We start from the raw sequence: 12,695 nt of genomic DNA, 5'->3' as shown, positions 1-12,695 counted from the left end.
GGTACTCAAACCATACCTTTTCACTGATTTACTTAGAATAAGCATTGACCATAATATTGTGAAATTTGAAGTGAGAAACATAATAATGCAATTTCTCAATCTTATTTCAATTGAAATTCTTTTTGTAAGAAATATTAACATTAATCAGAACTCCTTGTAGGTAATGCTAGAGCAGGTTACTTGGCTACAATTCTTTGATTAGCTCCTTCTTGCCACACTTTAGTGTAGTGTCCAGTATACAGTAAGAGTACAGTAAACCTTAACCATATTATCATTCTCATTATCTTTCCATTGAGTAAAAATTGTACCTTTAATAAGTTGATAGTTTATTTCCAATAATAGAGCACATTAATTTGGAATAAAGTACTTTTATTCAAGATTCAAGGGAAAACCAACCCATTAAAATTTTCCGTCTCCTTTTATGGTCCAATTATATGTTCTGTGAACCATCAGTAATAATCTTTCTGATTGAAGTGTTTCACTTTCCTGCATGTTCTATTTTCATTTGCCCTGAGGGATATGATGCTCTCAAAGTTGTCCTCCTAGTTTTGGACGCTTATCTAGCAGGGGTGAGTTGCCTACAGCTTCAGCATTCACTCTGTCACACTTTGCATACTTAGCAAGGCAAGCACTTCGTAAGTATTCTCCACAGGCGATTCGTTGCCTGATACCTGCTATCCAAGGCACCAGCAGGAAAACTGCAGATGTTTATTTCTCGCACAGTGGGGCTGTTGGGTATAACTCTTGAGGCAGAGTTAGGAAAGATAAGATGTAACACAGAAATGATGAAAAGGAGCCTGGATTGGAGACAAAACACTTGTGGGTTGTAGTCTTAGTCCTATTTAGTAACTTAGGCCAAACTATAGCTTCTTTGAACCCTAAAGAGTTACTTTAAGTTATTTAAAAGTTATTATGGAGTTTTAAAATTTTCTTTTTATCTATCTTCTGCTGGTCTGGTAGGCTCTGTAAATATGTCTTACTTATCTTTACATTTTTAAACTGGATTGGTGCCATTGACAGACAACATGGAAAAGGCGTTTAATATTAGTGTTGAAAAAGCGAGGCAAGAAGACAAGCAGGAGGCAGAGAAGGGAAGGCAGAATAGAATGATCTATGTAAGACCTCAGTTTCCCACAAAATCCTCTTTGCATAAAACCTTATGAAATTAAGTGCACCTGGTCCTCTTCTAAGATTAATGGAAGTTTACACTTCAGGGGTTAAGAGAAGTCACCATCAGTCAGACCTTTCTTTTTATGTGTGGGAAACGGAGGCTTATGACGATTAAGTGAGGTGTCACTCAGGTAATGGCAAAGCCTCCCCTAGCTCTTCTCAGTCTATGGTCAGCTCTTCCTGGGCTATACTTGGCAGCCTCAGGATCAGGCTATGTGTGCAAATAGGTCTAGAAAATACAGCCCACTCATTAGTATTTGGGAGAAAGGGGTGGCCTTTCACTTTGTATTCTCTGTACCTTTCTATTTCTTGATTTAAGCAACACCAAAAAAAACATGAACTATTTTTAAAACATAATTAAAAAATCCTATGGAAAAGTATAATTAAAAAATAATGAATTTCAATACTCTATATGAACATCATATAGAATAAATAACAATTGGCAATAATAAAAATACCCTATAGCATGAATATGATTTACTAAAGTATATTTTTCAAAGTGGACTGAAGTTCAGCAGTGTATATATTAAATCCCTCTGTTTGGCATATTGGTGAAGAGGCTGCTTGTTATTTTTAGGTCAGGATTTAAATGCTTGGTTATATTGCATAAGAGTTCGAACAACTTTATCTCCCCAAAAGAGGCCGCTTAGATTTCTTGTGTTCCAGTTGGATCCCACCCTTCTACTGTACCGCTCTTCAAGGTCATATTCAAGTACACTTTCTCCTGATCTGTCTAAATAAAATTCATCAAGAGTTTCTTTTCCTTTACTATTTCTGAATACTTGGGTTCATTTAAAGTAAGAGAAGAAGCAAAGTATTTTCAAGTAACATCCCCTATCTATAAATCAAGTTGACTTATCCTTTCATTCATTCTTCTAGTGTTTTGACTATTTTTTTAAACTTATTTTATGTTGGAGTACAGCTGATTAACAGTGTTGTGATAGTTTCAGGTAGAAAGCAAACAGACTCAGCCACACGTATACAGGTATCCGTTTGGCTATTTTTGAAGTACTCTGAGACCTTCAGAAGCAGGAAGACAAGAAAGAGGTTCCTGTGCCACCACTTGTAAAGCTGTGGTTGGGAAGAATGGAGTAGAATGGCTAAAAGTCAAGCAGTGTTGCATCTTTCCTAACTTTGCCGAGAGTTATATACATACTTGCATAGTAATTATCATGCATACAAATTATCTACAGATGAGGGTGTTCATTCAACTTATTTTTCAATGTTTTTTTTATTTTTACAGCTTCTGCCACCTTTGAAGACTTTCAGATTCGCCCCCACACTCTCTTTGTTCATTCATACAGAGCTCCAGCTTTCTGTGATCACTGTGGAGAAATGTTGTGGGGGTTGGTGCGTCAAGGCCTTAAATGCGAAGGTAAAGTTATTCCCCTTCCTAGCCCAATGGAACACGTGCTGGGGTTACCTGCTTGTGTTGTGACCTTTTTCTGCCATTTCTTCTTTCCCTCAGATATCTTCCATGGATCTGGGAAGTGCATGGATTCTATTCTGTTCATTTCCTGTCTTCAACATACTAACTCTGATCTGGGAAACCAGATTCTCCTATCTTTTCCCCTGTATTGTGTGGATATGTTTCTGTCTTATAAGCTGTCGATCAGACTAAACATTACAATTTATATCTTAAGCTAGAACTTGGAATGATAAGCATTCAATAAATGTTTGTTGAAATGAGCTAAGATTCAGAAGTTTAATCAAACCATCCAAGATCACTCAGCTGTCAAGTGATCGGCTGGAACATGTACCAAGCTTTCCACACCAAGATCATAGTTGCGTCGTCTTCTGTGGACAGAACTCCTTGAACTGCTCAATCCAATTTCTAGAACACCATGATGTATTCTTAAAAACAAACCAGATTATACCCTGATCTTACTATTTAAGAGGTGGAGTAGGGAGGGATAGAGCTGTTTGAACGTTGACCAAAAAACCCAAGCTTTCATGATGAATCCTATAAATAAGGTAACCATAATTTCTGAATTTTTGTTTGTAAAAAGGTAGAAGAAAGTCTACCCAAAGGGTAGTTGTATGAAAATGTGTCTACTATGTGACACATGGGAAAATTTTGAGGTAATATTACAATGTGAGAACTATGAACAGTAGAAATGTTGAGAGAAAAACAGTGCTTTCCTAATGATTTACCTGTGGAAACTAGCATGTGAAATATTTTACATATTTTCTTAATGATTCTACAAGGTAGTTGTCATCCCCATTTTACCAACAGAAAGACTGAGATGAAGTAAATTGTTCAAGGCCAGGTAGACAAACAAGTTTTGTGGAGTATTGATTCAATCAGTATAGTTCAGAAGTTGTGAAACATTATGATTAATTTTCCCTCACAATAGAACTTATAGCAGCTAAAAATAGGTCATCTCTTTGGAGTTTTGTTGCTGGAGCCCTCAAAGACCAAGCCGTTTATGTTAGAAAACATGTTTAAAACTGATAACCAGACTGGTTGCTGAGCTTATCCAATAACACCAAATTTCAAAACCCCACTTATTGACGTATTGGGACGATAAAGTGCAGATAAAGCTTAAAAGAAAATTTAAATTTTCAAACAGCCTGAAGAAAAATGGAAGCAGTACTATTTCTCAAAATTCATAATTTATACCATATACTGGGGTAGCTTTTAATTTATCATTGAACAAAAGTCGTTTTTGCTTTCTCCTTCTAGGATGTGGGCTGAATTACCACAAGAGATGTGCATTTAAAATCCCCAACAACTGCAGTGGCGTGAGGCGGAGAAGGCTCTCGAATGTCTCCCTTACCGGGCTCGCCACTGTCCGCACAGCATCTGCCGAGCTCTCCACCAGTGCCCCCGATGAGCCCCTCCTGGTATGGCCTCTTTGTTTATGTTTCCCAGTTTACATGAGAAATCGGAAGGATGATGTGGGAAGAGTGTCAATCCAAGACAGTGCCCCGGGAGGAGAACACAGCCAGGGTGTTGGTGACTGTGTGTCTTCGGGGCCTGTGCTGTGGATTGGTCAGTGCCTCAGCAAACACCCAACAGCTTTAAGTTTGCCCTTATCTGTGAGCTGAGAGCAGTTTTAAAATCCGTGAGGTTTCATCATGGTCATGGAGCCAGAGCAGCACAAGCTAATGTGTGAATGTTGCAAAACATGGTTTGTCAAAATTTGGAAACCAGAGATAAAAGATGTTCTCTGAAGATCATTAGAGTACTTTGTGGTATAGCTGACTGTTTATTGTGGGAGAAAATGTGCAATTTTCTCTTATGAAAAGATGAAGGTATTTACTTGTTTGACATTAATGGCATATGTGCCAATGTATTGTCACAGTGACACTGATTGACAAATGTCATAGGAAAAACAGCACGTAGTACTTTAGATATTTCCATATATATCTGTGGATATGACTTAAATATTTTCTTCAAGAATGTTAAATTTGGATTTTTGAGACACTCAAAGCAAAGCAAAAATTGTAATAATTATGTGCAGTGTTTAAGAACTTTTTTTTCTGAAATAAACTAATGGTGTGAGCTTAGAAATCCTACGTTTACTCGCTCTGACAGTAGGTATCACAAAAAACTTTATAATCTAATTATTGTAAATATCAATTGAAGAGAAAGATAAAAATTATGAAACATTTAGGTTAAATAAATCCCTGGAGTGGAGAGGGGTAATACATTTTGAAGCCATCTCTATAAAGGTCATATTAATTTATTGTTTGGAAACTATTTTATTGTGATCTTTATATCACATAAATTTTGTTACAGCATAAACCAGATATCTAAGTCAAATGAATGCTTATTTTGATAAGTAAGAAAAGTCCATACACTGTTACTATGACTTTTTCGGGAGGAGTTTCTTGTATTTTCATGAAGTGAACCTGTTTGGGTAAGGCAGGCAGTAAAGCCCATCAGTAGCTAGTAGAATATATTATATTTTGGTGACTGTTCAGAATACATGTGTGTGATTATATATTATTCTAGAAAGTTGTAGTAGAACTAATGATACTCTTACTGAAAGGTGCTTAAGTCAAATTCTATTTACTTTTTCAAATAATTCGCATTTTATCTTTCTAATTCTGAAGTTCTTGATTTTGTTTGAATTTTTATAAGTATTGATTTTATAAGTTAGCAGTTATTCTTGCTTTTAAATATGAGAATCATACTATTTACAGGATAGACACTTTTAAACAAGTTTAAGAAACAGAATTGTAAATCAGTTTGTATTGTTTTGAGTTTTACCAGGAAAATATTTTTAAAAATTAGTTAACATTTCATAAGGTTAAACTCTAAAGTTTTTCATCATTAGAATAGACTAGAATCTAGATAATTAATGCTGAATATTTTTCTTTTAAAGCAATCTCAGTTTTTAATAATATATGCATATATGCACATATATATATATGTGTATATATACTTCCAAACATCATATATATATCATTTAGAGTTTATAAATATGAATTAAATTATTACATGCTTGCATATATATAATTTATATACAAATTTAATTTAGATTACCAAAGTCTTTAAGCGGGTTTTTGTGTTTTTCACCCAGATCATTTAATTGCTTTAATTGCTTTATTTAATCAAATTACTTAATTATTTAATTATTCAAATTACTTGATTATAAACTATATTGTACACCAGGTGTCAGATTCATTAGTGATTTATTACTGAATGAAAATTTTATAATAAATGCTTAAAAATATGTTTGAAAAATACATTTTAAAAATGGGATTTTCAGCTATATTTGCCAAGAATGCTTATAAAAGTTTGATCTAATAAGATATTTATGAGGTGGGAAAATTTGGGGCCACAAGATACTTTGAAAAGTATTATATAAACTTTCATAACCTTGTGTAAAATGCTTTTCAGGTAATCTTTAAATGAAAAATGCCTTTGGAAATAGTGCTTGTGACATAGTGGCTTCAAATGTGTGTTTTACGTTCATCGCAGCCCTTTGTGTCCCTGGGGGGTGCCTGTGTGTCTCTTTTTGCACACTTGGAGTACAGCAAATACGTCTCTTTTCATCGCTGGACAAAACACATAAGACCCGTAACTATAGTTTAAAAGTTATAGTGAATGCCTACACAAAGATAATATTATGGTAATGATTTAAAATATTTTAGTCCCATATACAGTAAAGAATGTTTTCCACTTCTGAAAAGAATAATGGCCTGTATAAAGGTGGCATTGCTGACTAATGCCACTAGACCACCCATGTTGCATGTCTGCCATCAATACAGATTTTCTCCCAAATGTAAGAAAATGACTTTCTCTTCCACACTTGATTCCTTGTTTTTAACTTAAAAATCATTGTTTCACATACAGATTAAAATATTGCTAATCCTATTAATTTACCCATTTCTGGCAAGTTTGTTGAACTTGCATTTCTGTAGTGCTGCTAAAATAGAAAGAAAAGTATAACAACATAGATCTTATGACAAACTTTATCTGTCATCAACTTTGACAGTAAACTGTATCCATTATTCCAGCCATGATGTAGTCCATTTTTAAGAAAATCCAAAATGTAGACAATTAATGGCTTAATATCTCTGCAAGAGTGTATATCTTTTTGTACATCATCACTTGTGTTAGAAGGAAACAAGAAAAACTCAGTAGGTACTTAAGGAGGGTATACTAATATGTTTTTCATTATGTATAAATAAACTTATTAAGACTAAATCAGTTTTATAAACTTTTAGACAGTTGCAGAAGGGAAGTCAAGATTCAGTCAGTTCAGTCACTCAGTCATGTTCAACTCTTTGCAACCCCATGGACTGCAGCACTCCAGGCTTCCCTGTCCATCACCAACTCCTGGAGCCTACTCAAACTCATGTGCATTGCGTTGGTGACGCCATCCAGCCATCTCATCCTCTGTCGTCCCCTTCTCCTCCTGCCTTCAATCTTTCCTGGCATCAGGGTCTTTTCAGATGAGTCAGCTCTTCGCATCACGTGGCCAAAGTATTGGAGTTTCAGCTTCAGCATCAGTCCTTCCAGTGAATATTCAGGACTGATCTCCTTTAGGATGGACTGGATGGATCTCCTTGCAGTCCAAGGGATTCTCAAGAGTCTTCTCCAACACCACAGTTCAAAAGCATCAATTCTTTGGCACTCAGCTTTCTTTATAGTCCAACTCTCACATCCATACATGACCACTGGAAAAACCATAGCCTTGGCTAGACGGACCTTTGTTGGCAAAGTAATATCTCTGCTTTTTAATATGCTGTCTAGGTTGGTCATAGCTTTTCTTCCAAGGAGCAAGTGTCTTTGAATTTCATGGCTCAGTCACCATCTGCAGTGAGTTTGGAGCCCCCCAAAATAGTCTCTCACTGTCTCTATTGTTGCCCCATCTATTTGCCATGAAGTGATGGGACCAGATGCCATGATCTTAGTTTTCTGAATGTTGAGTTTTAAGCCAACTTTTTCACTCTCCTCTTTCACTTTCATCAAGAGGCTGTTTAGTTCTTCACTTTCTGCCATAAGGGTGGTGTCATTTCATATCTGTCTGAGGTTATTGATATTTCTCCTGGAAATCTTGATTCCAGCTTAAATGATCCAATTAGTTTATTTGTGACTTACACATCATTTTTTTAAAAAATGCAGATGTCTGTGTGGTATTAAGGAAAAGTTAAAGAAAGTCATTTATTTGAAATCATGTTAGGCAAGGCTTAGACTTAGGCAAAAAGTTAATAATTTACTCCAGAAGTTTTGCTCCTAGCTATGAAGAAGCTTGTATCAATCGACTCTCCTATAAGGGGCAATTGTAAAAGCTGAATAAAGTATAACAGAACATAACAAAACAATATTTAAAGGTACCCAAGAACAACCAGGACAGTTAGGATTTGAGGGACCAACGCACCAGACAGCCCCCCAAGCAAAGAAGTACCTGGTTCAGAATGTCAGTAGTGTGGAGTTTGAGAACCCCTGATGTAGAACAAAGCTGGAGAATTCCCAAACATACCACCATAAAGTCATAGTTAAAGCAATGTGGTGTTACACAAGATTAAATATAAAGACAATGTGGTATTACACAGGAACAGAAAAATATTAATAAACCAATGAAACAGAACAGGAGGAGTCCAGAAACTATGTGCATGTACAGACCAACTGATTTTTGACAATTATACCACTGCTGTGAGAAAAAGATTTTTTTCCAACAAGTATTTCTGTATATGTATGTGGAAAATATGAATCATGACCTTACCTTATACCACATGAAAATAACTTCTAGGCAGATTAGAAGCTTCTAGGAAAGAACGGAAGAATATCTACAATAACTTGAGTCAGGAGAAACTTTTAAAAGTAGGACTCAAATCATGGATGACAAAGGTAAAAAACTGATAAATTGGGCACCATTAAAAGTAACAAATTGTTTTCAGTGAAATATACCATTAAAAATGTGGAAAAGCAAGTCATAGAATAAAAGAAAACATCTTCAATATATATAATATGTGTATATATATCTTGTAAAAGACTCATATCCAAATGTATGAATAACATCTGTGAAACTTTAAAAGACAGACAACCTTATTTAAGATATAAGCAAAGTGCTTGAACAGCACTTTACAAAAGAAGACAGCTGATAAGTGTTGAAAATATATTTTGCATCGTTAGTTATCAAGCAGTCTAAAGTTAAATCTACAATGAAATATCTCTACACCAGGGCTTCTCTGGTAGCTCAGCTGGTAGAGAATCTACCTGCAATGCAGGAGACACTGGTTTGATTCCTGGATTGGGAAGATCCCCTGGAGGAGGGATAGGCTACTCACTCCAGTATTCATGGGCTTCCCTGGTGGCTCAGACGGCAAAGAATCTGTAAAGAATCCGCCTGCAATGTGGGAGGCCTGGGTTCAGTCCCCGGGTTGAGAAGATCCCCTAGAGGAGAGTATAGCAGCCCTCTCCAGTATTCTTGCCTGGAGAATCCCCAGGGACAGAGGAGTCTAGCAATCCAAGGGGTTGCAAAGAGTCAGATGGGACTGACTAAGCACAGTACAGAATACCTATCATTGGGAGAAAACAAATAGTAACAAGTATTGTTACTGATAGTAACAAGTATTGTTGAAATATTGAACAACTGGAACTCACACACACTACTACTGGAGATATAATTTGGTTTAACAACTTTGGCATTCTGGTTGGCAATTATCTTCTAAAGCTGAATATATACATATCATGTGACTCAGCAGTTTTACTCCTAGGTATATATTTACCAGAAATGTGTATAGACATACATGGAAAGATATAGGCAAGCATTTAGACATTTTTTTTAGACTTCACTTTTTTAAAGCAGCTTTAGGTTCATGGCAAAATCAAAAAGAAGGCATAAAGAGTTCCCATACACCCCCACATGTTATCATAGGCCCCACACATCCAAAGCTCCTACACATTATCACCATCATTCAACAGAGTGGTACTTTTGCTAATACTGATGAACATACATCGATACATCATACTCACACAAAGTTCATGGTTTGCTTTAGTTCACTCATGGTGTTATACATTCTGTGGATCTGGACAAATGTATAATGACATTTACTCATCATCATGGTATCATACAGAATATTTTCACTGCCTTAAAAGTCCTCTTAGCTCTATCCTTCCCTCATCCCCTCCCCATAACCCCTACAACTAATGACTTTTTTTTTTTTTTTTTTCACTCTCTCTGGTTTTGGCTTTTTTAGAATGTCATATAGTTGAAATCATACAGTATGTACCCTTTCCAGTTTGGCTTCTTTCGCCTAGTAGGACACAGTTAAGTATCCTCTGTGTCTTTTCATGTCTTGACAGCTCATATAATTTTAATGTGGATTAAGTTATTATTCCATTGTTGTGCTGTCCACAGTTGTCCCGATTTATCCCTTCACCTAACAAAGGACATCTTGGTTGCTTCCACATTTTGGCAGTTATGAGTAAAGATACTATAAGCATCGTGTATAGGGTTTTTTTTTTATTTTTTTTTTATTATTATTATTATTATTTTTTTTCCAGTGGGTTTTGTCATACATTGATATGAATCAGCCATGGATTTACATGTATTCCCAATCCCGATCCCCCCTCCCACCTCCCTCTCCACCCGATTCCTCTGGGTCTTCCCAGTGCACCAGGCCCGAGCACTTGTCTCATGCATCCCACCTGGGCTGGTGATATGTTTCACCATAGATAGTATACATGCTGTTCTTTTGAAATATCCCACCCTCACATTCTCCCACAAAGTTCAAAAGTCTGTTCTGTATTTCTGTGTCTCTTTTTCTGTTTTGCATATAGGGTTATCGTTATCACCTTTCTAAATTCCATATATATGTGTTAGTATGCTGTAATGTTCTTTATCTTTCTGGCTTACTTCACTCTGTATAATGGGCTCCAGTTTCATCCATCTCATTAGGACTGGTTCAAATGAATTCTTTTTAACGGCTGAGTTATATTCCATGGTGTATATGTACCACAGCTTCCTTATCCATTCATCTGCTGATGGGCATCTAGGTTGCTTCCATGTCCTGGCTATTATAAACAGTGCTGCGATGAACATTGGGGTGCACGTGTCTCTTTCAGATCTGGTTTCCTCAGTGTGTATGCCCAGAAGTGGGATTGCTGGGTCATATGGCAGTTCTATTTCCAGTTTTTTAAGGAATCTCCACACTGTTCTCCATAGCGGCTGTACTAGTTTGCATTCCCACCAACAGTGTAAGAGGGTTCCCTTTTCTCCACACCCTCTCCAGCATTTATTGCTTGTAGACTTTTGGATAGCAGCCATCCTGACTGGCGTGTAATGGTACCTCATTGTGGTTTTGATTTGCATTTCTCTAATAATGAGTGATGTTGAGCATCTTTTCATGTGTTTGTTAGCCATCTGGATGTCTTCTTTGGAGAAATGTCTGTTTATTTCTTTGGCCCATTTTTTGATTGGGTCATTTATTTTTCTGCAATTGAGCTGCATGAGTTGCTTGTATATTTTTGAGATTAATCCTTTGTCTGTTTCTTCCTTTGCTATTATTTTCTCCCAATCTGAGGGCTGTCTTTTCACCTTACTTATAGTTTCCTTTGAGGTGCAAAAGCTTTTAAGTTTCATTAGGTCCCATTTGTTTAGTTTTGTTTTTATTTCCAATATTCTGGGAGGTGGGTCATAGAGGATCTTGCTTTGATTTATGTCGGAGAGTGTTTTGCCTATGTTCTCCTCTAGGAGTTTTATAGTTTCTGGTCTTACATTTAGATCTTTAATCCATTTTGAGTTTATTTTTGTGTATGGTGTTAGAAAGTGTTCTAGTTTCATTCTTTTACAAGTGGTTGACCAGTTTTCCCAGCACCACTTGTTAAAGAGGTTGTCTTTTTTCCATTGTATATCCTTGCCTCCTTTGTCAAAGATAAGGTGTCCATAGGTTCGTGGATTTATCTCTGGGCTTTCTATTCTGTTCCATTGATCTATATTTCTGTCTTTGTGCCAATACCATACTGTCTTGATGACTGTGGCTTTGTAGTATAGTCTGAAGTCAGGCAGGTTGATTCCTCCAGTTCCATTCTTCTTTCTCAAGATTACTTTGGCTATTCGAGGTTTTTTGTATTTCCATACAAATTGTGAAATTCTTTGGTCTAGTTCTGTGAAAAATACCATTGGTAGCTTGATAGGGATTGCATTGAATCTATAGACTGCTTTGGGTAGAATAGCCATTTTGACAATATTAATTCTTCCAATCCATGAACACGGTATGTTTCTCCGTCTGTTTGTGTCCTCTTTGATTTCTTTCATCAGTGTTTTATAGTTTTCTATGTATAGGTCCTTTGTTTCTTTAGGTAGATATATTCCTAAGTATTTTATTCTTTATGTTGCAATGGTGAATGGTATTGTTTCCTTAATTTCTCTTTCTGTTTTTTCATTGTTAGTATATAGGAATGCAAGGGATTTCTGTGTGTTAATTTTATATCCTGCAACTTTACTATATTCATTGATTAGCTCTAGTAATTTTCTGGTAGAGTCTTTAGGGTTTTCTATATAGAGGATCATGTCATCTGCAAACAGTGAGAGTAGGTTTTTGTGTGAACATAACTTTTTGGCTCTTCTAGGTAAATGTCACAGAGTGTATTTGCTGGATCATATGGTAAGTTTTGTCAGAAACTGCCAGTCTTCTAGGCAGTTGCACCATTGTGCATTCCCACCAGCAGTGAATGAGAATTCCTATTGCCATACGTTTTTGCCAGCATTTGGTGTCATTGTTCTGGATTTTGCATTCTGAGAGGTGTGTTGTAGTGGTTTCTCATTGTTTTAACTGGCATTTTCTTGATGGCATATTATAATATGAAACTTCATTTCATGTGCTTACTTGCCATCTGTATATCTTCTCTGGTGAGTGTTTATTAAGGTGTTAGGCCCATTTTTAAATTGGGTTGTTTGTTTTCTTATTGTAGAATTTTAAGAGTCCTTTGTATATTTTGGAAAACAGTCTTTGTTAGATGTGTTTTTTGCTAATATTTTGCAAATGTTTTATCCTAGTCTGTGACTTATCTTTTGATTCTCTTGACATTGTCTTCCGCAGAGCAGAAGTTTTTCATTTTA

At 36.1% G+C, this 12,695-nt stretch overlaps 1 protein-coding gene across 2 annotated transcripts in view; it reads left to right on the top strand.

Annotated features, from left to right (window-relative positions):
• Nucleotides 1-12,695, top strand: part of PRKD1 (protein kinase D1) — a 341,747-nt gene that overhangs the window by 255,075 nt on the left and 73,977 nt on the right. For both annotated transcript variants that reach the window (XM_061159053.1, XM_061159052.1), the window contains exons 3-4: nt 2,414-2,545; nt 3,857-4,017. In XM_061159053.1, coding sequence (XP_061015036.1) covers nt 2,414-2,545; nt 3,857-4,017 — 293 coding nt within the window. The remainder of the gene's footprint in view (nt 1-2,413; nt 2,546-3,856; nt 4,018-12,695) is intronic.

Source organism: Dama dama, chromosome 13 (assembly GCF_033118175.1).
Source record: "Dama dama isolate Ldn47 chromosome 13, ASM3311817v1, whole genome shotgun sequence".
Taxonomy (NCBI): Eukaryota; Metazoa; Chordata; class Mammalia; order Artiodactyla; family Cervidae; genus Dama; species Dama dama.
Note: the sequence above shows the minus strand (reverse complement) of the source record. Positions and strands in the feature narration are given on the sequence as shown.